General features: G+C 31.0%; 2 protein-coding genes across 5 annotated transcripts; one reads left to right on the forward strand and one right to left on the reverse strand.

Annotated features, from left to right (window-relative positions):
• Positions 1 to 3,734: 3,734 nt before the first annotated feature.
• LOC143567665 (homeobox-leucine zipper protein HDG1-like) lies at positions 3,735 to 6,595 on the forward strand. The gene is made up of 7 exons (XM_077054033.1): positions 3,735 to 3,857; positions 4,334 to 4,540; positions 4,683 to 5,075; positions 5,167 to 5,268; positions 5,355 to 5,549; positions 5,627 to 6,157; positions 6,248 to 6,595. The coding sequence occupies exons 1-7, from the start codon at positions 3,735 to 3,737 to the stop codon at positions 6,593 to 6,595; spliced, it is 1,899 nt and encodes a 632-aa protein (XP_076910148.1).
• A 3,712-nt stretch (positions 6,596 to 10,307) lies between these two features.
• On the reverse strand, positions 10,308 to 12,779 carry LOC143567671 (uncharacterized). Of its 4 annotated transcripts, XM_077054039.1 has the most exons (5): positions 12,616 to 12,779; positions 11,681 to 11,778; positions 11,421 to 11,594; positions 10,696 to 10,793; positions 10,308 to 10,501 (listed from the first exon to the last, which is right to left on the reverse strand). In XM_077054039.1, the coding sequence occupies exons 2-4, from the start codon at positions 11,744 to 11,746 to the stop codon at positions 10,701 to 10,703; spliced, it is 333 nt and encodes a 110-aa protein (XP_076910154.1). In that variant the 5' UTR covers positions 11,747 to 11,778; positions 12,616 to 12,779; the 3' UTR covers positions 10,308 to 10,501; positions 10,696 to 10,700. The 4 variants fall into 4 exon arrangements, with proteins under 4 accessions (XP_076910154.1, XP_076910153.1, XP_076910155.1 ...); XM_077054038.1 differs by having other exon boundaries at positions 10,308 to 10,793; XM_077054040.1 differs by having other exon boundaries at positions 10,308 to 10,793; positions 11,405 to 11,594.
• Between the last annotated feature and the right edge of the window lie 8,796 nt (positions 12,780 to 21,575).

Below are 21,575 nucleotides of genomic sequence, written 5' to 3' on the forward strand. Positions count from 1 at the left end.
TCTGATAATTAGAATTGTGTTTATGACTAAATCCAACGTCAAAGTAGGGCACCGGGATCGGGGCCTTACACGTACTTTCGTTTCAAATATGACCCGGGTTTGAAATATATTGTTAGTTCAAACCAAGTTTTAAAAGTGTTGCAATTAGGTCACTCAACTTAAAAAGTGTTCCAATTAAGTCACTCAACTTTTATATTATATTAAATTAAAGGTTTTAACATGTTTTTTTAGCCTTTCTCTTTTTTGTTTCATATAGGAAGTCTTTTATTTTTATTTTTTTTATGTTGACGTTGAGTGGCGAAGTATATTTTATTTTTTTGCATTTTAATATAATTAATGTTTTTTAAAAATTTTATAAATTTAACTACATATATTGCAAATTCGACCCCCACATCATATCCTCCATTTCTTTCTTGGCGCACAAAAAAATCGGTGAGACTTTATTTGAAGATTTAGTGACCCGATTTGGGAGAAATATGCATCAGTGACCTAATTGGAACACTTTTGAAACTAATTGGTTACTATTCTATGAGATATTCCCTTACAGGTTCTATAGCAAAATATTTTTGTTTTTGGATGCAAATTTTTGAAGTTCATACTGGAATAATACGGTTTATATATTTTCATGACTTTCCTAATATAGACAAGTTTGTGTAACTATTAACATTTTATGTAGACAATGTTTCTCTCTTAGATTTTGTTTAGGTCATCCTAATGTTAATATATGGTTGTCTATTTATGAAATTTTATGGTTGTCTATACTGATTTTGTTATTTATCTCTTTTCAACCCGTGTGTAACACGAGTACTATCATAGTTATAATAATACAATAAAAGTAGACTTATGAAATATCTTTATTTAATTATTTCTAACGATTAAATTATGATTATGTTCCTAGTGTTTCAATACGTTACGGTATGTTGCGTACACAGGAGATTATAACCTCTATAAAAAAACGCTCTATATATTAAGTATTCACGTTGATGCTCAGATTAAAAAAAATATTCAATTGTGAGTCTCGTTACCCTAAAACAAAGTTTATTTTTTCACTGGTTATTCTATAACATTCCGCCATTTGTAACACAATCAAGTTCTTATTACTTCTTAAAACGCGATCAAAATCCTTTGGCGTTTGATTGAAGACTCTAACAAAGGCCTCTTTATATCAATATGGTTTTCCTCTACAAAATACTCGAATTCATCTCTCATTCAGGTTATCGCATGTCATTCATTTATTTTATTTATATGCATACAAAAAATCTATTTTTAGTTTATTTCTTTTATGATTTACATATGTTTATTGATCCAAAAAACATTTATACAGCAATCATAATCTAGGATAACATTTTGGCTTTCATTTATCGTTAAAAATATATCAGAGTTATGACTACTTTTCTAGATTAACCTGTTGATATCATATCGAAGTTATATAGTGTTTTTGTTGTCAATAATATATTATTTTAGTTGTCATTACATCTCATTCTTATTAAAATATTTTCAAGTTTTTAAAAATTTGGTAAAATGATTATATAAAAAAATTAACATGCTATAAATTAGAAAAATGTATTAATATATGCATGATAGATTTTAATTTTTGCTTCAACGTATAAAGAAGTTAAATATATCTTTTTTCACTAATTGAAGATCAATATGGTAATAAATTTAACCAAAATATTATCATTTATTATTGTACATAATTAATGAAAATATGATACTACAATCAAATTAATAATTAACTATAACTGTTTTAAAAAATTTATTATGATCTCTGGTTTATGAGATGAAAATATATTTATCATTACAATTTTCTATTTTATTTGTTGATTTATTATTTTATTTTTAGTAGTTAGCATCTTAAAAACTCTATTATTCTTCAAAAATATATTATATTTATCTTATATTTTCTTAGAAAAAAGTAGTAGACGAAAATATTAGGTTATTAAAAAATTATTTTTGATAAGATGATGAAGATTAAAAATAAATAATATTTTAATTCAAAGGATTACAGCTAATTAATGGATAAAAAATTTTAATCACTATTTAATATTTTCATTTATTTATAAGAATACAAAAAATTAAATGCTTTGTACATTTAAGATAATTTAATAAACAAAAAGGTGCCCAAAGTAAAGAAACTTTGACCACATATATGAATTCAGTTAGTACGATAGCTATAATATTATACAACACAATAAACTTAACTTTTTTTTTTTAAATCGTTGTTTTGTTTCATTATTTATATCAACATTTGACTTAATCTTTTGTTTCAACAGCTAATACATCTTTGTCCTTGAAAGACACTCTTCACATATTGTTTCTTACCATAACTCAATCCCCTAACCACCCACAAGTGAACCTTTGGAAAACTTATCTAAGCACCTCCACCAAAGTGGTGGTGGCAAAATTGGACTGAACCTAATCCGTCAAATATAAGTTAATGTACAAATAAATTCATAGATAAATAATTACTTGTAATTCGTTTAAGAGGTATTATATTAATCTCTATAATATTACATAATAAAGTTAGACTTTATTTTATTTCTCATAAAAGATTTAAGTAATTTATGAGATTTGTTTTATGTTTAAAAATATGTTGGGTGAAATGCAATAACTTTGTGAAATGGGATTTATTTTCATATTGAGAAGGAATCTTAAATTTGAAGCTAAAAGAAAAAGATTAAAAATAAATATTTCAACATATTTCTATTTACATCCCATTTCTTGGTGTGTGTATATATCTTGATCTTCCTCCCTTCACATCCACAGTTCATCTTGTCGGTTAAAATATTTAAGGAGAAAGCTCCTTTGTTGATCAAGTATTCATAACAAGTGTTAAAAGTATCTTCTTCTATTTTTGTTTTGTACTTGTTACATATTTTTTTTATCAGTTAGTCTTGCTCATGTTTTTGTTAGTCTTTAGCAATAGGTCATATTTTTATCGAGTTTTCTCCCTTCTTCTCTAGTTTCTTACCGGTGGAGATTTTCTAATATAATCCTTGCCATTCGAAAAAAAACTTATTCAGAAAAAAGAAAAAGACTACATTTTCTTTTTGTTATGAAACGCATACCTTAATTATTATTATTATTATTATTATTATTATGTTAATCGCTTTTTGGTTTCTCATTTCTACAGATAGATAAACCAAAATTCACATTTGTTGTTCAAATCGAATTTTGAAATGTTGAGTTTTGAACTAAGCCTGCTAGAAAACCAACTATGAATATATCTTATTTTTTTACATATAATACACCAATTTTATTTTTGCATATATGACGCGTGAAAATTCAAAGTCTTAAATGAATCATATTAGAAAATTCTAAACCTTTCCATTTAGCACCCAAACTTGTTACTTTCTATTTGTTGGTTAGATCTTTTAGGTGATTAAATTAGACAAACAATAACATTTTGTCATAACTTATTGGTTATTGTTTTTATTTATTGCATGAAAAAGAAATGCTTTTGTTTTTTTTTCACTTCATAACAACAACAAAAAAATGTTTCACATCTGAGGTGTTTATTAGAAAAGCTTCACAAAAAAAAAAAATAAATAAATAATTGAAGACTAACATATATGATTTAATTTATAGCAAAAAATTTTCAAAAGACTAGAAACCTTCATCTTTTTATTGTGGTCTTCTCATAAAAAATTTTTCAAGAATCCACTAATCTTTATTAGTAGTGTATGTTAACTAAAGTGCATTTTGCGTTATAATTTTGCAGACGAAAGCCAAAAATGGAAGAATATAGTTATTATGAGAAAGAAATAGTGCCTACAACCGCATCTGGTGGAAACGAGAATTCAACATTCGCATCTAGTAACGAACAGGAAATCCATCTTTCTTCGAGTTCTCAACGGGTACAATATACTCGTCATCAAATTGAAGAACTCGAAAAGTAATACTCATTTTTCCTTTTTAGTATTTACTAAATTAAATTTGAGTCCATGCATATATAGTTATTTTATTTTGTTTTGCCTTACTAGATTCTTTAAAAAGAACGATCACCCCGGCGAGAAAGAAAGGATAGACATCGGAAGGAAACTCAACATCGAAGAAAAAAAGGTCAAATTTTGGTTCCAAAATAGAAGAACTCAAATAAAGGTAATGTTTGGTAATATATTTACTTTCGGAAAAGTGAGATATGTGAAAATAATATGGCAAAAAATTCAAGTTTAAGAAATATAAAAACATCTAAAATGTTAATGCATAAACTTCAAATAATTTTCTTATATTAACATTCATGAATTTGGAAAAGAAATTAAGGTTACTTCTACTACTCACTCCTAGACCTAGACCCACTAGGTATTAAAATTCATTAACTATATTTGTGTAGGCTCAAATGGAGCGTGATGAAATTAGTTCTCTAAAGAAAGAGAATGAGGAACTTAAGCTTGAGATTTTAGCATTGAAAGAAGCTATAAAGAACCCGATTTGTAACAAATGCGGCGCGCAAGCAACAATTCCGGACAGTTTCATTGAACAACAAAAGCTCAAGATAGGGTATGAGCGATTAAAAGAGAAGCTTCGTAGAATGACGAGGGTCTTAAATAAAACGCTTGGCACACCCTCGACACTTTCTAGTCCATTGCCAAACAAAATTAAAAGTTCTAATGACACAAATATGAAAGAGTTAACAGGTATACATAAATGTTTACATATTTAATATATCTCATAAACTATAGACTCTTTTACTCGACTTTCACTTTATAGACTGTCTCGCTCTGTTACTAACGAATAATAACTTTGAATTCGTAGAGGGAAGCTCCAACAATAATATTATAAGCCCAGTGGAGTCTCAATCACAAATGCGCAACGAAATAGATATTCAAAGGAATGGATATCTTGAGCAAGCGTCAAGAGCAATGGAAGAGATCTTGAGGCTTGGGCTAGTCAATGCTCCATTATGGAAAAGAAACAAGGAATGTGGAGGAGAAACCCTTGAGCTCGTTGAATATGTAAAGGCTTTTACACCTTGCCTTGGCACAAAACCACTTGGATTCGTATCCGATGCTACAAGGGCTAGCAGTGTAGTACCAATAAGTGGTTCAATCCTTGTAGAAGCATTGCTCAATGCGGTAACTTTTCTTTTTTGTCTTTGTTAGTTTAATAGAAAACCAATGGTTTTATCAAGTTATACGAAAATTTGATTAACTTTGTGTGTTACAGGATCAATGGAGAGATATGTTTAGGGGTGTGATCGGAAGTTGTACTACAACGGAAGTGATTTCAAAAGGCATAGGAGGTTCAAGAAGTGGTGCTCTCCAACTTGTAAGTCTTCTTGGATTTCTTTTCTTTTAATCTCCTCCATTAAAATAATTGTTTAGTTAATGCTAAATGATAAAAAATTTATGTAGATGAAAGCCGAAATCCAAGTCATCTCACCTTTAGTACCAGTTCGAGTTCTGAAGTTTATTAGATTCGCCAAACAACATGCAGAGGGGCAATGGATTGTGGCCGATGTATCCATTAACTATGGAATGGAAGGCCATGTAACAACAAGGCGTCCGTCTGGTTGCATCATACATGATATGCCAAAGGGTTTATCAAAGGTACATATATACATATAAAATCATTTGTATATTTTTATTGCATAATCAATAACTAAAATATAATTATATATTTTTAGATTACGTGGATCGAACATATTGAATATAATGAGCAATCGGTCCCCAATCAGTATCGCAAGTTAATTAGCTCTGGTCTTGGCTTTGGGGCAAACAGATGGATTAGTGCACTTTTGCGGCACTGTGAGAGCTTAAGAGCCACCATGTCACCCACTCTTAACACCCACTTGCTTAAAGATGCAAAAAGAAGCTTGAAATGCCTAGCACAACGCATGACATGTATGTTTTGTGATGGGATTTGTTTGACTGATGGTCAAGGATGGGATTTGATTTCGGAAGCACCGGGAAGACCAAGGATCATGGCACGTAAGTGTGTAGTTGGTTCTAGCGAACCAGTAGGGATAATCACTAGTGCAACCTATTCGGTATGGATACCAACAGACCATCAACAATTGTTTGGTTTGTTGCAAAGAAAAGATTTGAGGTGTATGTGGGATTTGATTTGCCATAGCATTGCTACAAATGACATGATTAATTTCCCATTGAGCCAAGATAAAACTAACTCTAACTGCATCTTGATTTTGAATTCCAGTGTAAGTTTAAAAAGCTACTGTCTACTTATATGTACTAGTATTAATTATCAAATGCTTATTTTCTAATTTTGTATATATTTTTCTCTGTAGACACTCATAGAAGATGATCAAACTATGGTTTTACAAGAGAATTCGAGTAACATGACAGGATCACTCATTGTCTATGCAACCGTGGATTTCCCGACAGTGTCCTTGTTGTTGTATGGCAAAGACACTTCTTCAGTGGCTCTCTTGCCATCAGGGTTATCTATTGTCCCAGGTTATGGTGAAGATGGAACAGGTGCACCAGATGCTGAACGTGGATCCATGATGACTGTGGGATACCAAATATTACAAGCTACCCCGAACCTCACGATGGAAACCATTAGCACCATAAATGATTTAGTGTCACGAACAGTTCTAGGAATTAAAGAAATTGTTCGATCTAGTCGACAATAAGCGTAAACAAGTGGTTGAATCATGTATTCGAATCTAGTGTTGGTGTCAAGGGCTGTGTCGTATTCAATTATATGCTATTGTTACTGGATTTATTTAATATCATTATACATTCTTTTAGTTTTATAATTTATTGTTGATATCATGTATATGTGTATGTGAGTTGTCTTTTTGTCAAATTATTAAAACAATAAATATTTTTTCGATAAAATTAAGTAATTTGGCCTTAGGCATGACCACGCATCCAAGTGATTAACTATATTTCTTTTTATTCTTAGAGTTTTAAGTGTTTGTTTTATATTCTATCTATTTATCGAGCTACCAATGAAGTGGTGGTTCATTAGCAAAGGCAAGACGTCTAAACGCATAGATTTGATAGATATTTTGGGTTCAAGTCCACGGACGAAAAAGATTAAAAGAAATTCGAAGTTCAAAAAAAAAATATATTCATAGAGCTTCTTAAAAAAATTGTATTATAATTGGTAATGTAAACATAGAAATAAATTTAATTCTCATGAATACTTTGACATAATATACGAGAGAGAGTAAAGGTGATATAGTGTTAAGTTTATTGTTACATGTTCAATAAAAACAATTTTTTTGACATAAAATTAAGAGATATATCATATGTCTTTTAAGGAATTTTAGTTATTGTTATAATATATGATATCTCAATGGATGTTTACATCTCATGAAAATATATAAGTTACATTATATTAAAGAAAGGAAAAATATCATTTTCGGAAAAATGATGATGAAAATCAAAACTATAATGTAATTAATTAATTAATAGTGTTAATTGATAGCGATATTCCTAACTATTAATACAGCTATATATGTAATAATAAGATTTCCATAAATTAAACTGATCAATCAATCAAATTTTCAAATTAAAATGCATTCATGTATTTAATATAAAGACCTGCATGCATGTATTTAATAATTTGGATGTACCTGCTATTGAACTTTTAAAAAAGTGATCACTGATTGGATATCGTAACGATTTTTTGAAGGTTATTTTATATGAATTTGGTATTTTTAATTATATGTTTGTAAGAAACTTAGACTAGGATTAAATTCATTATAGTAGTGATCGGTGAATCAAGTTTTAGCTTGTAGTCGTATTGTGGGACTCAAAACACAAGTTATGTGATCGTATATTGAACGGAGAAATATGACAATGTCATTTTAGCCAACGGTGTGATGAAAAACTCACTAGAATACCGTTGGTAGTTTTTGCTAACATGGAAGACGTGTTAGAGAGTCGATATTAAGTTAAGTCATTGATCTGATTGTTACATTTGTGTCTATATCAGGGGTGTCAATGGTGACGGGTTAGTAACATGATAACTTAAACACAATTATACATGTTCGTGTTTGTTTGTATTGTTTTGTGTCGAACCCATTGTCAAAAAGAAGATTTTGTCGGATTAAAGTACTCGGATGAATCCGATTGAATACAAATCAAAATATAAGAACAAGTTGATATTAGAATTACGTAGAAGAGTAGAAGAGAGGCCCACATTAAGTTGGATCAAAAAGAAAGGCCCACTTTCCTAGCCAACATAGAAAGCCCATATGCAATATAATACTTTAGGGACAGAAGGGTAAAACACGTCATTTATGTTTGCACGGTTTTTCAATGGACGTCCTTTAGCGAAAACAATGTCAGAAAACATCCTTTATGATTGAAAACTTTATCACGTTTTGTCCTTTGGTCATAAACTAGTTAAGTTTTCTTGTTAAAATTAGTATTTTACTCTTTGATAGACTATTTATGTAGATAGATTAAACTTTAAGGGAACATATTAGATATCTTTTTCTCTCTATCTCTGCAACTGGATCCACTCTCTCTCTCTCTCTCCCTCTTTACACCACTACCACCACCATCTCCGGACACCATATTGTCTGACGACCACCGCCACCATATTCACCATATTATCTGACGGCACATTGTTGAAGCATGAGAAGGAAACTGTGGACCTCGAAAGAAGTGTGAGAATGTGCCGTCAGATAATATGGTGAATATGGTGGCGGTGGTCGTCAGACAATATGGTGTCCGGAGATGGTGGTGGTAGTGGTGTAAAGAGGGAGAGAGAGAGAGAGAGAGAGAGAGAGAGAGAGAGAGTGGATCCAGTTGCAGAGATAGAGAGAAAAAGATATCTAATATGTTCTCTCAAAGTTTAATCTGTCTACATAAATACTCTATCAAAGAGTAAAATACTAATTTTAACAAGAAAACTGAACTAGTTTATGACCAAATGACAAAACGTGATAAGGTTTTCAATCATAAAGGATGTTTTCTGACATTGTTTTCGCTAAAGGACGTCCATTGAAAAACCGTGCAAACATAAATGACGTGTTTTGCCATTTTATCTACTTTTACTTTTATGAATATTATATTATTATAATTAATTTTACGTATAATTAGTTTTTCTTTAGTAACTTATAAAATATAAAGTATTATAGAATTCTGAATATACCATTGAGATGTGATTTTTTTTCGCTCATCCTCTCTAATAAGTTATAAGTTTATAACTCAAAACAGAGGCTTCAGGTAATAACATATCCATCAAAAATCATTCAATAGAGACCGTTCCGTCCATGACACTCAATCGAAAAACATGATGTAGGTAATATGGAAATGTCCTAATATGTAAGCACTTAAAGAAAAGAAATGTGGATACTTTATACTTGCATAAGCATCTCTACTTTATAATCAAACACTTTAATGTTGCATTTAGATAAGAGGTGAATTAAAATGTTTAAATATAGTTGTTTCAATTGTTTTATGTTAAGATAGAAGATGGCAATATATTACAATGTTATTACAGTTACTTTAAGATGATGATAAGGTGTTTACTAAAGTTTTAACAAAAAGTTATTTTCCACTTAAATAAGCAAAATCCTAAACACCCTATAATTACAGTTGTTTAAATAAGAACAAAGTTTTTTGTTTTGACATTCCTATTGAATCAAACAATATTTTAAATTTAAAAACCTCTTCATTCATTCTGAAAATTTAAATGAATTTTTATGAATATGTTTATATGGTCCACTCCAACTTGTCAAGGTGTGTATAACCTTTTCATATGGTTGGTGATGTTAACTTAAATTCTTGGTCTTGGTTTGATTTTAACATTAAATAATGACAGTTTGTTTGGTATATAAGCCATCACCTCTATGTTTTAATTGTCACATAACTGCCAAATGCAACAAATTGTCTTGTTTGTAACAATTGGATAACCTTACATCTTATTCCAAGAGAAACACAGACGAACCAAATTCTTGTTTTCGGCCTTTTGGAAGATCGAATACACAGTACCTGTACTTTATGCAACTGCATATTCTTCATGCTTCGATTTTAGAAAATTATCTGCTCAATGCATGGTGAACCGAAAGAAAATGCAACTCAAAATCCATCTGATTAAACAATGTGAATAACTTGTTTTAAAACTGTCTTTGTCTTTTGACAAATAAAAACCATGCAACATCTAGATAACAGCTACACAGACCATCAAGCAAAGTATCATGTCATATATCTCATAAAAGATTATAGAAATATAAAATATTCATCTATTTCCTTAATGTCGATTCATATTTCAATGTTTTTATACAGCTGTTTAAAAATATGTGCAACTGAAACATCATGCAACAAGCATGAGCTACAAAACATGGCTGCATACAATCAAACATGATCCGCAAGTACAAATTTCATTCCGCGTTGTTCTGTTTCAAGGAAGTCAATGGTCTTGTACGTTTATGGTCGAATACATGAGTTACGGGTACAACGAATCAATAACTAACTAAACATTTCAGCTCATTTACGCTAATTACAGGCTACAACATACTTCACCTAGAAGTGAGCCAATTCTTCAGCATATACCTTTGTATGCATGCACCGTTACTCTGTTTTTGTGAGTCCAAATGATAACATAACCAGAATAAACAAAAAGTCATATAATAATAATTCATTTGGTCAAATGACTTCTTTGTTTATAAACAAAGAAGAGGTAACAACTTTAAATACTGGCAGTGGTGGCGACGGTTCAATGATCCGCCACCACCACCGCTACATTATAATTGTTACCAAATGGCAACACCTGTCTTATCTGTAGCGAATGGACAAGCTGAAAGTCAACCGAACCAGAATCTCGTTTGGACCCTTTGGAAGCAAAGAAGCATGCCTCCAATTGTCACTCTGGAAAACGTACACAACATCAATAACATTCTTAAAATAAAAATCTTAACAAGAAACAATTGACAAAGTTGAATTTCACCTCATAAAAGATTGGATACATTGCATAATTAATTACAAACTTAAAAAAGTCTATTACTTACAAACATTATTCGAATTATACAAGAACATCCTAATCTTAAAATAAATAAAACCGTCAATTCACTTTTAATCAAGAAAACGGGCTCCGGATGAAATTAAATGCTTTAGCTCTGTCAAATGTTCATCATTTGAAATATGAAGATTAATACGAAGGTTAGTCAAAACGGCTTCTTTTTCCCAACTTAATGGGCCAGAAGCATATAATGCCTCCAAAGTAGACCGATACGCATGTAACTCTAACCTATGAACACTCTCTGCAACTTCATGTTCGACCCATGAAGTATTAGTATTATTATAAGACTCCCCATCACTAGACATAACGTCTACATCATATTGACTAGTCAACTTATTATAACCATCACTAACAACACTGCAACTACCAACAGAGCATTGATCATTATCAGACTCATTTTTCTCCATTTCATAGTAACCATTTAAAGTATAGTTAAAGGATGCTTGTGTGTATGTCTTACCCTCAAAAGCATCTACCTTTTTGAACGAATGCCTTTGACTTTGACCACAATCGTTCTCGGCAAGTTTGACTTTCTTGGATTTAGGATGTAACGAGCCAAAAGGAGACGCCCTCTTCGGCTTCCTTACTCTAGCATCATTTTGATGAATCTTTAAACAAAAACTTGGTTCGACCTTATTGTTTCTCGAAATCTATAAAAAAACCAATAACAAAACATATATCAGTATTTCACAAAAGTAAAATATGTCCAAATAATTACAACAACAAAAAAAGTTACCTTCCGCAAAGATGCAGGCGCCTCCTTGTTCGTAATCTCCACTCTGCGACCCGTTTTAAATCTCATGGTATAAATATAAATGTATAATCAACCCAAATCTGCCATATTTAATAAAACAAATTAAATCTAAATATATGTTTAACAAAAGCAAACAACATATTAGAAAACAGTCAAATCACTAGTCATTTTATCTAATTTTTTGATGAATATTAGTATTAGTCATTTCATCAATCCAGATTATCAAACATTATATAAACAAAACTGTCACAACATAACAGATCTTGTATTTATAAACTGTAACACATTAAATCAAAACAAAAATATTACAGAAAAAAAAATCAAAACTTTGCAGGCCATGAAGCTATTAACAACTAATTACAAGCAAACAATAAATATCATAATACAAAAATTAAAATATATGATCTTATACAAATATTAGACTTTAATCCACAAAACCTAAACTCAATAAGCAAAATAAATAAATAAATAAATAAACCAAAAATACAGCAATTACTCCAAAAACAATTCAAAACAAACCCAGAAATAAAAAATAAAATAAACACTAGAAAAATAAAATAAATCTTGTATTTAAAAACCATAGCACATCAAATCATGACAAAAATAGGAAAAAAAAAAATCAAAACTTTGCAGGCATTGAAGCCATCAACAAGTAATTACAAGCAAAAAATAAATAGCATCATAACACAGAAATTTAAATATATATGATCTTATACAAATATTATACTTTAATCCACAAAACCTAAACTCATTAAGCAAATAAATAAATAAATAAACCAAAAATACAGAAATTACTCCAATAACAATTCAAAACAAACCCAGAAATTAAAATAATAATAAACACTAAAAAAATTTAAAATCACAATAATTAAATTGGGGAAAACTATTAATTCAAGAAAAATGAAGAAATCACTAACCAATTATGTTGAAAGTGGGATTTAAATTGTATGTAGAAGCTGAATTAAAGAGGAATTGATGTTTGATTAACTAATGGATCACCGATTATGTAAATTGTGTTTCTAGGGTTTGGTTTGGTTGATTTTAATTGTTTGTTTAATTGAATTGAAAGAAAATGTGATTTTAAATAAGATATATAATAAATTAATATTATGAGGTTGGAGGGTAGGATTGTAATAATGGGTAATGGTTAGGCCTAAAAAAGGTAAAAGGAGAAAGAGGGGTGCGTAATGCGCGCAGGCGTACGCAAGAGAGAGAGAGAGAGGCCTAATTCTTGTGGGAGAGAAGTTTTAACTCTATAGCCTTTGCTATCTTCACGCCTTTAATTAGCGCGTGAGTTTTATACTGGTAATTCGTGTCTTAATAAGTTTAACAGGTTAGAAACGATGCGTTTAAGATAAGTATGAAATGTGAATACAACTCGTTTAACTATTTTATATGTCGTGACTATAAGATAGTTGTAAGTTTCATGTAATAATAGGAAAAAATGATTGAGTCTGGCCTACTGATTTCAGTTATTCAAGAAAATTAAAAAAAAATCAGGTATTGTACTTTTTTTTATTAACAGGTTTCATTGTGTCTTAAAGAGGTACTCAAATGCCTGCCTTCCATATTCGGTATATTCGACTTGTTTGACTTAAGAGAGCTTGATCTCGAATTGTGAATTATTTTTTAAAAGTCAAGTTAGGCTAGGACTTGGATGATTTATTACTTAAAATTAGTTTATATATAGTTTGGGAAAAATCAAACGCGATTTAGCTCGGCAGGTGTCCATGTGTGGTATCTTCGAGCCGATGCATAGAACTCTAGTAGAGCCAAAACTCAAGGATTGGCGAACCTAAACGATATCCTCATACAAGGCTCTAGCTCGGGCTCGATCAGTGAATGAGCTTTGTTTAAGGCTCGGCAAGACCCGGCTCATTTCTAGCTTTTTGTCGATCTGGCGTCAAGTAGTTTATTAACAGCTTGGTTTGTTTACATGACTTGAACTTACATTCGGATTGGTTGGATCAATAACCAGACACATTACATATTTATATTTAAACTTTTAAGTTATTTAAGATTTCTTTCTTCATTTAATCAACTAATGAATTGATAAAATTGTCAGTTTAACAAACTGTTTGGTTATAAGAACATTGATTATGTCAATTTTTATACATTCGAACAACTTTATATTTATACATATATTTAATACTAAATATAACCAAGTACATGACTTTAAGTAGCATATACATTTTTTATCTATTGTTTCATAGCATTGCATCAAATTTCAACAACACTTTATTAAAAAGTTATTGTATATTTAAAGCGCACCTTATATTACATTTTAGGCGCTGATAGGAGAACAAAATTAAGCACCTCATGAATATCTTGTTGTGACCGTGGAAAGTGACCCACATATTTGTGGTGGTGCTTTGCCTTTAAATTTTGAATTTTTATATTAAAGCTATTTATAACTAAAGAATTACCTTTTTTTCATAAATAGTAAATAAGATTCCTTGCATGAAATATTAAAAATGGTCCTCATTCGATTCTAGATATGGCAGAATGTAGGGGTGAGCAAGATAATCATCATAAGGTAGAGGGTAATGGGGGAGTGAACGGGGGCGTGATCCACGATGGCTGGTGATGTGGCTCGCGAACACCGCTACACCCTCAAGTGATCCAGGGCACGGTTGAGCCCCGTGGCTGGGACCGCGGGGCAAAGTAGCCGTTGGAGGAGGGTTGACTGGTCAAACTATCCGTTGGCCAGTCAATATATCAATATATATATATATTATTTTATTTTTTTACCTATGAATACAAATCCACACACATACTTTATAAAAACTCAAACCACACTTTCCCTCTACCAAAACTTCTATTTCTTTCCATATTTATAAATTGCATCGTCGTCGTCGTCTTCATATTCTACCGAAGAAGACGAACTCATTTGTCAAGCGGTTCAAACGACGATAAGCTTTTTGATAGATAAAAACGCCCCCGAGCCCCATTATTCCGGCAACCACGTATTCGTGATCGAAAGATCGCTAACGAAACTTTGATACGTCATTATTTTAGTCCCAATCCCACATATGGTGATGATAGTTTTAGAACCCGTTTACGAATGACTAGACGATTATTTATGCGTCTAGCAAATGACTTGCCGGAGCACTTTGAGTATTTTTAGCAAAGGGATGACGCTAAAGGTATATAATTTTAATATAATTTTATTATTTACGTTTGTTTATATATTTTTTAAATATTTACATAACTTATATAATTTTAATAATTATATTTAGGGGTCATATCGTTATACAAGCGGAGATACTTACGTAGACCAACAATGTATGATATCCAACGCATATACGAGGTGCACGGTGAAAAGCATGGTTTCCCCGGGATGCTCGATAGCCTTGATTATATGCATGTTGGTTGGGCTATGTGTCCTACTCCTTGGCGAGGTCAATTCCATCGAGGTGATCACCCCGGCCCTACTATTATACTTGAGGTGGTGGCGTCACAGGATCTTTGGTTTTGGCATGCGTTCTTTGGGTTTGCCGGGTCTAATAATGACCTTAATGTTATCGATCAGACATCGATAATCGATGACCTTATCGACGGGGTTGAACCCCCTTAGGCTTTTTTGCAAATGGAGAACATTTCAAGTACGGGTACTACCTCGTTGATGGTATTTACAACAAATGGGGGATATTTATTCAAGCTTACGCGTCTCCAGTTTCTGACAAACTAAAGTACTTCACGAAAAAACAAGAATCGGCAAGGAAAGATATTGAAAGGGCGTTTGGAGTCTTGAAGAAAAGATGGGCAATGTTGGCGAATCCAATAAGATTTTGGACAAGGGAGAAGATAACGAAAGTCGTCATCACGTGTATAATCCTACATAACATGATACTAGAAGACGAGGGTCACGTTATTTGTCAAAACTACCAAGGTGATATTCCAAGACAAGAATTGACAATCACCAATGTACAACGACTCGACAACATAAATATCATCAAGAGCCGTGAGTTACACGGCAACGTTCGACATGAGTTAGTCAAGCATTTGTGGGATAGAAGACCCGATAATCTTGTATTAGACTAGTATCAATGTAATGTTTTATATTATTATTAATTTAATGTTTTATATTATTATTTAATGTATTATTTAAAATAATTAAATAAATTAAAAACTGGATCAAGCCCCTGATCACCTGGACCACTACACCATCTGGGGCTTGGTTGAGGGGCTTGATCCATGGCCATGTCATCGCCTACGTGTCGGGTTTTGATTGGATCACTTGGGGCTCAACCAAGTCACATTACCCTTAGCCTAACCGTTAACCGAAATATAACCGTCACAAACCGAATCATTATCTGATAGCCGACATAACCGATGGGTCGTTCAATGAATTTTTGAAAACCGCAAAATATAGGTCGGTTTTGGTTAAAGGTAATTCCGAACCAACCATAAATGAACCGACCATTTATTTAGCTAACAATATGTTTGGGATTAACTTTCACCAAACATGTTGTCGAGTTATACTATTTTGATATCTTCGGTTCAACGTTTGTTATCGAATTCACTTGAATTTCATTGTTAGATTATATATTGTCATTTTTTTAAATATTTTATATTGATATTATGAATTATATATTTTATTGGATTTTGTAACGTGATGTTTTCTAATATTACAAAACTTTTTGGCCCAATTACATTGTTTTGGTTACGGTTAACCGATCCATCACCGACTCGCTATAACCTTCTAAATTGATTAAACAGTACTGCTATAACGGATCAGTTGTGATTATGGTTATCCGGTAACTGACATATCGGCTATGAATATATGTTTGGTCCAAAATCGTTCCAAACCAACCCATCACTCATGTATACCCCTAGTAGAATGATCGCCACAAGAAATACATGTGTTCCCACTTTTAGTAAATAACAATAATTACCAAGAGAAATCAATTATTGGAATGTTTTTTTTACTTGGTTAACTAAAGGAAATTTATATATAGTCACTTCCCATATTAATCGTTTGATAAATAACAAAAAATACATATGTATAAAAGTCAAATTCGAATGATCCCCCTGGATCAGTTCTAAAATCACAAATTAAAATTCAATTCTAAAGATATTACTTAGTATAAAATTTTAAAAAAACGAATTTGAGTTCGGTTTATTTTAGGGAGGAGATCGGTAATGTACCCGTATATATACCCGAAAGTACACGTACCTAAAATCAGTAAATCTGTATACTCTTACCCGTACCCAATTTTATGTTGTGGTACGGGTACAAGTACTTTCGGGTACGGTACTCGCTTTAGTGTCACTTTGTCCCTTTTAAAAGAAAATCTACACTAAACTTGGTATATGTATCGTACAGTACCGACAAACAATTATCTATAATACCACAACCAAAACCGTAATAACACAACCAAATACTAAAAATAAAAATAAAATAAATCATAATATAAAATTCATTTAGAATCAAGTAATAGATTCCAAAACATCCAAAGTCTCCCAAAAATTATTGTATCAAAATGTTTTAAACGAAATTAGTTTATGCAAAGAAAGTTAACATTTGTTTAATCTTCGTTAGTTATTTTTCCATTTTTCATTTTCTTTTTTTATTGTATTCTCAATTTCTGTAGAGAAACAAGAGAGAAAGTTAATACACACTCCATCCGTCCCATTAAAAGTGTCCATATTCTCTTTTTTTGTTTGTCTCATTACAAATGTCTACTTTTGAAATTTATTTGCCAATTTCCAAATTTACCCTTAAACACACACAACTAATATTAACAAAAAATATTGATGGACCCACTTTCCAATGACATTATTGTCATTTAATAAGAAAAAATGTAATCATTCCATCCACCTTAAACTTTGTGTTTTCAAATTAAGACACTTATAATGGGACAGAGGGAGTATTATTTGATGATATACACAATTACACATGCATGAAATAAAAATAATTGAATACACAATATATGAATATACACATATAGATCGGGAATGAACTGATTCAACTGATATATATTAGGTTTTGAAAATCCTGCTTGAAAGAAAGTCATGAGTGTTGAAAACCTAATAAAAGTCCCTACATATTTTTACTTGTACCCGTACCTATATCTGAAAGTACTTGTACATAAAATCAGTAAATTTGGGTATCTCGTACCCAATAGACACATACACATACAAATACATGTACCGGCACGGGCACTGAACGAGTATGAGTACGGGTCCGGGTATTCGAGAAAAAAAATTATCCTTTGTTTGGAATTTAATCTTGATTGAATATGATTTGAATAATATGCACACTTAATAAAATTATATTTTTTTAATATCAAGCAAGTATTTAAATAGCAAAGGATTTTCGTTAAATGTTCATTTGTTTCCTTTACAAACACAAAATAGTATTTAAACATCTATGATTATTTAAATAGTGACCAACATTTAGAAGCCATTCAAGTCATCATCAATAATGTTAGATAAGAAAAACTAGGATTACTTTTTCTATATCTCCATTTATTATCCATGAAAATAAATAAATAAGAATAGAATTAAACAAGAAATCGTTTCTTGTATCTTTACTGATGAAAAAACCACTTTGTTACGAACTATTCAAATGATCCTTAGGCTGACCATTTGATACATGGATGGCAATGTGTCGGGTTTGATTCAGGTTTAGGTATTCTCAAACTCATACCCGATTACTAAAGTCTATCCTAAACCCGTCCTAACTCGTCGGGTTTTAATCAGGCAATTACCCATCGGGTTTCGGGTTTTTCCATTGGGTTTCGGGTTTTCTATAGGGTTTTGAAAAAATACATGTCGGGTATACTCGGCTCAAAACCCGTCGGGTTACTACTGGATTTAACAAAATATAATTAGTCGATTACAAAAATTGATTACCATAAAGATAAAATGTTTCAAATAATTGTCATAAACAAGTTTCGACAAATAATATATTTAGAATATACTACATATATAATATAAAAAGTTATATCGGGTACATCGGGTATATAATCGGGTAAATGGGTCTATGTTATTGGGTAATCGGGTCGGTTAATCGAGTATATTAGAAATCCCAAACTCATCCCAAACCCGCGAAAAAATTTCAAAGCTAATCCCAAATCCGTACCAAACCTAATGGGTCGGGTCCTACCCGTCCCAATTATGTCGGGTTTTGGGTTTTCCCATCAGGTTCGGTTACATTATCATCCCTAATTTGATAACGTGAATAAAATTTTTCTTACCCGCTTGCTTGTTTATCTATATATAAAGCCTTCAGAAAAAACCAAAAAAGTAGTTGGATAATACTTTCACGAGAATATATCGTTTACATGATTTGCCTTTATTTTAAGGGTAAACGTTTCTTAAAGAATTATGCATGCAATTTTTTTTAATGTCATTTTGGCATGTTTTAAATGATTATCCCTAAATTCAATTGATTATTATGGATTTTCATTTTCATTTTTAGTGTAACTTTAATTTGTTAGGAACCTAATGTAAGATTAAATATATAATTATATATATTTATATATGGCTATTATAACTATTTATATTATAATAGATTAAAATATTAGTTATAACCTATTATATATTAGTTTGGTAATTGTTGATGGCTCATATTATTCTTACTAGCTAATAAAGGGTTTCCCCTGGGTGTATATAAAGAGAAATAAATATTAACATCAAAACTTAACCATACACACATAACAATTTTGTGTGCTTCCTCTCTCCTAAACCGGATTCCTCTCAATAACCCTAACACCATCCCTAACTATACATCCTAAAGGGGAACTCGATCAAGATGACAAACATGTCGACTCCATCATACCCTGTTGCGGTTACTACTCTCTCTACTGTAGCAGGTTCATAGGTTTAATATTTATCATGTTTTCTATTATTTACATGAGGAACTGATCAACATATGGTATCAGAGTGATGTTGATTAATCAGTTCTTCATGTTTTCCCTAAATCTAGAATTGAATCAGAAGACATGGACTAAAACTTGATAAACCCTAATTCTTTCGGTTTCTTTTTCATGTTCTATTAACAAAACAATATATGAAACTATTTAAAATCGCTAAAATTCATATTTAATAGATCCTAATATTTTTGAAATATATTAAAATCATGATTAAAGATTTCGATTCCAGGTTTTTTTTGTATGTTTAATTGTTAAAATTTTCGATGATGTTCTTCATGTTCATCATAATTATCGAAAGTTATATATATATATTGGTTCAAATCTAGATTAAAATCTGTTAATGATTATTTATGAAAATATTTTTTCAAATCTTAGATAACTTAGTAGTTTTAATATTTTCTTAAAAGATTTGAAACCCCTTAAAATAGGAAACAGATATAATTGTTAATCACTAAAAAGATTTGAACCAAATCTTATCATTATTTATTTAGTTAATAAAGATCATGGGTTAAGGGATTAAACTAATTTACGGGTTATTTAAAAAAATCATGTATTCTGGGCTTAAAACAGATTATGGGTTCTAAGAGTTTATGGGCTTGGGTCATAACCTACAAACCCGAAAACTCACTAATACCGGAATTAACATTTTCACGAAAACTCCATAAAATCATGTAAACACCCAAATACCGAAAACCCGTTAAAAGCCGGAAACTGACTATTCACGGGAACCTAAAATTCTCGAGAACTAAGGTTTTACCGGAAACTTAAAAATCCTTACCCCTAAACATTCTTTTCTATTAACTAATTAAATGTTTTGTAAACACTTAAATGTTATAAAATTTACAAACCATAAACAAGCTTAACTTGAATGAATTTTTTGATGTATCACTTCTGCCCAAAGGTGATGTGTTACATCTACCATATCTTTCAAGTCTAATTAAAGCTTTTATTAGTTTTACCTAACATGATCAAAATGTCTCACTTCTGCCCAAAGGTGATGTGTTACATTTTAATCTAGCAAAACTAGCTCGTGCATAATTAAAATAATTGTCTCACTGCTGCCAAAATGTGATGTGTTACAATTGTTTTGCACACATACTTAAATAAATTTTAATTCTACCCAAAGGTGATTTATTTTTTGTTTAAATAGAACTTTTAATTATTGTCTATTAGTTTGATATTAATAATAGACATATCACATCTTCAATAAAATATAATGATACTCACATTAATGATTCTTCATTAATCTAATGATCATAAACTTTAATCTATCTTACTTTAATATCCCATAGCATTACTCACTATAATTTTATTCTATAAATAACTATCTCATTCAAATCATCCACTCTAATATTAAAGCATAATATAAGTTTTACATTATAAAGAGTTTCAATAATGTCACACCCTCAAATTTTGACTAATAGAGTTTAACCGCGAAGCGTGTGACATACCAGGATCTAGCTCATTTGTTATACCAAACATTCAATTCAAATATTCAAAATATTATCTAGGTCTCATTCAAACATGAGAAAACAAAAACCAAACCATACAATTTAAAGTTTGAGAAAGCGTAAAGTAAATGGTTTAAAATAATAAACCACGTGCTCAAACATGCACAACCCATCTTATGTAAACAATGTGAAATAAAAGTTCATGCGACAACTAAAATTGCTGACATATTCAATGCAACCCGCTCCTTAGCACATCTAGCAACCTAGGCAAGTATAAATACTCAAGGGTCAGCACGAGGTTGGTGAGTTCATAAGTTGTAGTTAAAAGTATTATATATATTATATATAGTATACGTAGCATAAGTAGTGTATGTATAAGTAGATTTAGCATTTTCAAATATACCAGAGTAGCTAACCCATTTACAAGCTACTAGACGTTTGAACCGAAACTGACTGTATGTATACCTTCTTACCAGGTCTATCACCAACACTGGCATATAAAAGTTAGGTAAATATCACACCCGTTTTACATCACAGCCGTGT

The sequence above is a fragment of the Bidens hawaiensis genome, unplaced genomic scaffold, assembly GCF_021521415.1.
Source record: "Bidens hawaiensis isolate Kalapana, Puna unplaced genomic scaffold, B.hawaiensis_p1.1 tig00023533_1, whole genome shotgun sequence".
NCBI lineage: Eukaryota > Viridiplantae > Streptophyta > Magnoliopsida > Asterales > Asteraceae > Bidens > Bidens hawaiensis.

Coding starts and splice junctions, on each gene's coding strand:
- LOC143567671 (XM_077054036.1), bottom strand. CDS start 11,746: ATGAGATTTAAAACGGGTCGCAGAGTGGAGATTACGAACAAGGAGGCG. Junction 11,595..11,680: donor CGCCTGCATCTTTGCGGAAG/GTAACTTTTTTT, acceptor GTTTTTTTATAG/ATTTCGAGAAACAATAAGGT.
- LOC143567665 (XM_077054033.1), top strand. CDS start 3,735: ATGGAAGAATATAGTTATTATGAGAAAGAAATAGTGCCTACAACCGCA. Junction 5,269..5,354: donor GAAGTGGTGCTCTCCAACTT/GTAAGTCTTCTT, acceptor AAATTTATGTAG/ATGAAAGCCGAAATCCAAGT. Junction 5,550..5,626: donor TGCCAAAGGGTTTATCAAAG/GTACATATATAC, acceptor ATATATTTTTAG/ATTACGTGGATCGAACATAT.